Here is a 2,004-nt window from a genome sequence, read left to right as displayed (position 1 = left end):
ATGTTTTGATTTTGCTTAGTTTTGGTTTTTACTATTGTAATGAGCTGCTTAGAGTTGTGCTACATAATATGGCTAGTCATAAACAAACAAACCAACAAACCTACAGTAAGTAATGAGACTGGCAGATGTTGCTCTTCATAAAATATTAAAATAAACTGTGGGCTCATTGATGCATTGCAGGGTGGGTGGAGGGTGGGGGCTCCCTCTAACTTTATCCAATGCCTTCTCTAACACACTGACCTGTTAGCAGGACTGTTTGAAGAGGAGTGATGTAGTGCTCTTATAGAAGACTATTGAACTCATGTTCAAAAGTGGCACAATAGGAGCTAATATATGGGATAAAAGGGTTGTAAACTAGTATGTAGAGCAAAAAAAAAAACTGCTAAAGAGAAGGTTTCAGTCCTCCAATCTTGCATCTAATTGAGTCAGTTCTGCTTTAATGGTGTTCAGGATCTTCAAACACTCTAAACCTGATCTTTTGAATCTTTAATTATTGAGCTTTGTTGCGTTTGTTGAAATTAGTTTTCTACAATCCAAAGAAAAAATCTCATTACCGGTAAGTTTATTTTTCACAAATCTTTTCAAGATAGGCATATACAGTGCATTCAGAAAGTATTAGAGATCCCGCTCACTTTTGTCCATTTTGTTATGTTGCAGCCTGATTCCACAGTTTCTTTTCTCATCTACTCTCAGTGCCCATAACAAGAAACTGAAAACTGATTTTTAGAAATGTGTAAAATTTATTAAAAAGAAAAAACTGAAATATCACTTTAGCATATGTATTTAGACCATTTGCAACATGTGAAATTTAGCTCAGGTGCCTCCCATTTCTCTTGATAGTTGCTGACATGTTTCTATGTCTTGATTGGAGTCCATCTGTGGTTAATTAAAATGGTTGGACAGGATTTGGAAAGACACATACCTCTCTATAGAAGGCCTCATAGCTGACAATGCATACAGTAGCAGAGCAAAAACCATGAGGTCAAAAGAAGTGCCCGCAGAGCTCAGACCAGGGGTGAAATCCTACCAGTTCAGACTGGTTCGAGAGAACTGCTAGTGGACATTAGGCCTAGGTTGCTGAACCAGCAGGGACTGCTGACTGGCCACGCCCATAAACTGGTCCCCTGGTGGCCACTCGCTTGCCCCATCCAGTCTCTGCTTTCCACTGTCTCAGCCTGCCTCCCCTACTCCCTTCTCTGTGGCCCACAGCTCTGCTATGCTTGCCTGCCTTCCATGTGGCCTTCCTGGTGTCCCCATGGCCAGCTTGTGAAGGCAGGCAAGCATGTCAGGGCTGGCCGGCCATGGGGAAGGGAGCTAGCAGCCTACTCCCTTCCCCGCAGCCCTGCCATGCTTGCCTGCCTTCCACGCAGCCTTCCCAGTGGTCCCCCATGCCCGCTTGCTTTCCAAGGTTGACGTCTATCCAGCCTGGCCAGTGGGTGGATAGGCAGCCCTTGACGGAGATGCAGTCACTGCTCTGGGGCTGAGAGGGACAGTGGTGCTCCGGGAGGGAAGGCAGTGCATATGTGCAGCAGCCCCAGGACATCCGCCTGGCGGCTCTCCCCCAAACCACCACCACTGCTGCCTCTCTCAGCCCCAGAGTAGCGGCTGTGTCTCCACCAAGGGCCTGCCTGCCCACCCACTGGCCGGGCCATGATGGACGCCAACTTTGGAAGGCAAGTGGCCATGTGGGACTGCCAGGAAAGTAGTGTGGAAGGCAGGCAAGCATGACAGGGCTGTGTGGAAGGGAGTAGGCTGCTAGCTGCTTCCCTGCGGCCGACCAGCCCCGACATGCTTGCCTGCCTGCCAGGCGGCCTTCCGCTTGCCTGCCTTCACAAGCTGGCCAGCAGTGGCAGCAGAGATGACGGAACTGCGCCGCGTCAAGGAGTTCTACTGCAAAGATGCACCCAGCAAAAGCAGCAGTGGCAGCAACAGCAGAGCACATCCTGAGAGAAGAGAGAGAGAGAGAGAGAGAGAGAGAGAGAAATAAAAAGAGAAAGAAAGAGA

At 48.5% G+C, this 2,004-nt stretch overlaps 1 protein-coding gene across 1 annotated transcript in view; it reads left to right on the top strand.

The window, feature by feature from the left end:
- Positions 1 to 1,653: 1,653 nt before the first annotated feature.
- The window catches only part of LOC116523614 (NACHT, LRR and PYD domains-containing protein 3-like), a gene marked incomplete at its 3' end in the record, with an annotated part of 8,224 nt that continues 7,873 nt past the window's right edge, over positions 1,654 to 2,004 (top strand). The window contains 1 exon segment of the mRNA XM_032238730.1: positions 1,654 to 1,702. Within this exon segment, the coding sequence (XP_032094621.1) occupies positions 1,654 to 1,702 (49 nt within the window).

The sequence above is a fragment of the Thamnophis elegans genome, unplaced genomic scaffold (assembly GCF_009769535.1).
Source record: "Thamnophis elegans isolate rThaEle1 unplaced genomic scaffold, rThaEle1.pri scaffold_62_arrow_ctg1, whole genome shotgun sequence".
In the NCBI taxonomy this organism is placed as follows: domain Eukaryota; kingdom Metazoa; phylum Chordata; class Lepidosauria; order Squamata; family Colubridae; genus Thamnophis; species Thamnophis elegans.
Note: the sequence above shows the minus strand (reverse complement) of the source record. Positions and strands in the feature narration are given on the sequence as shown.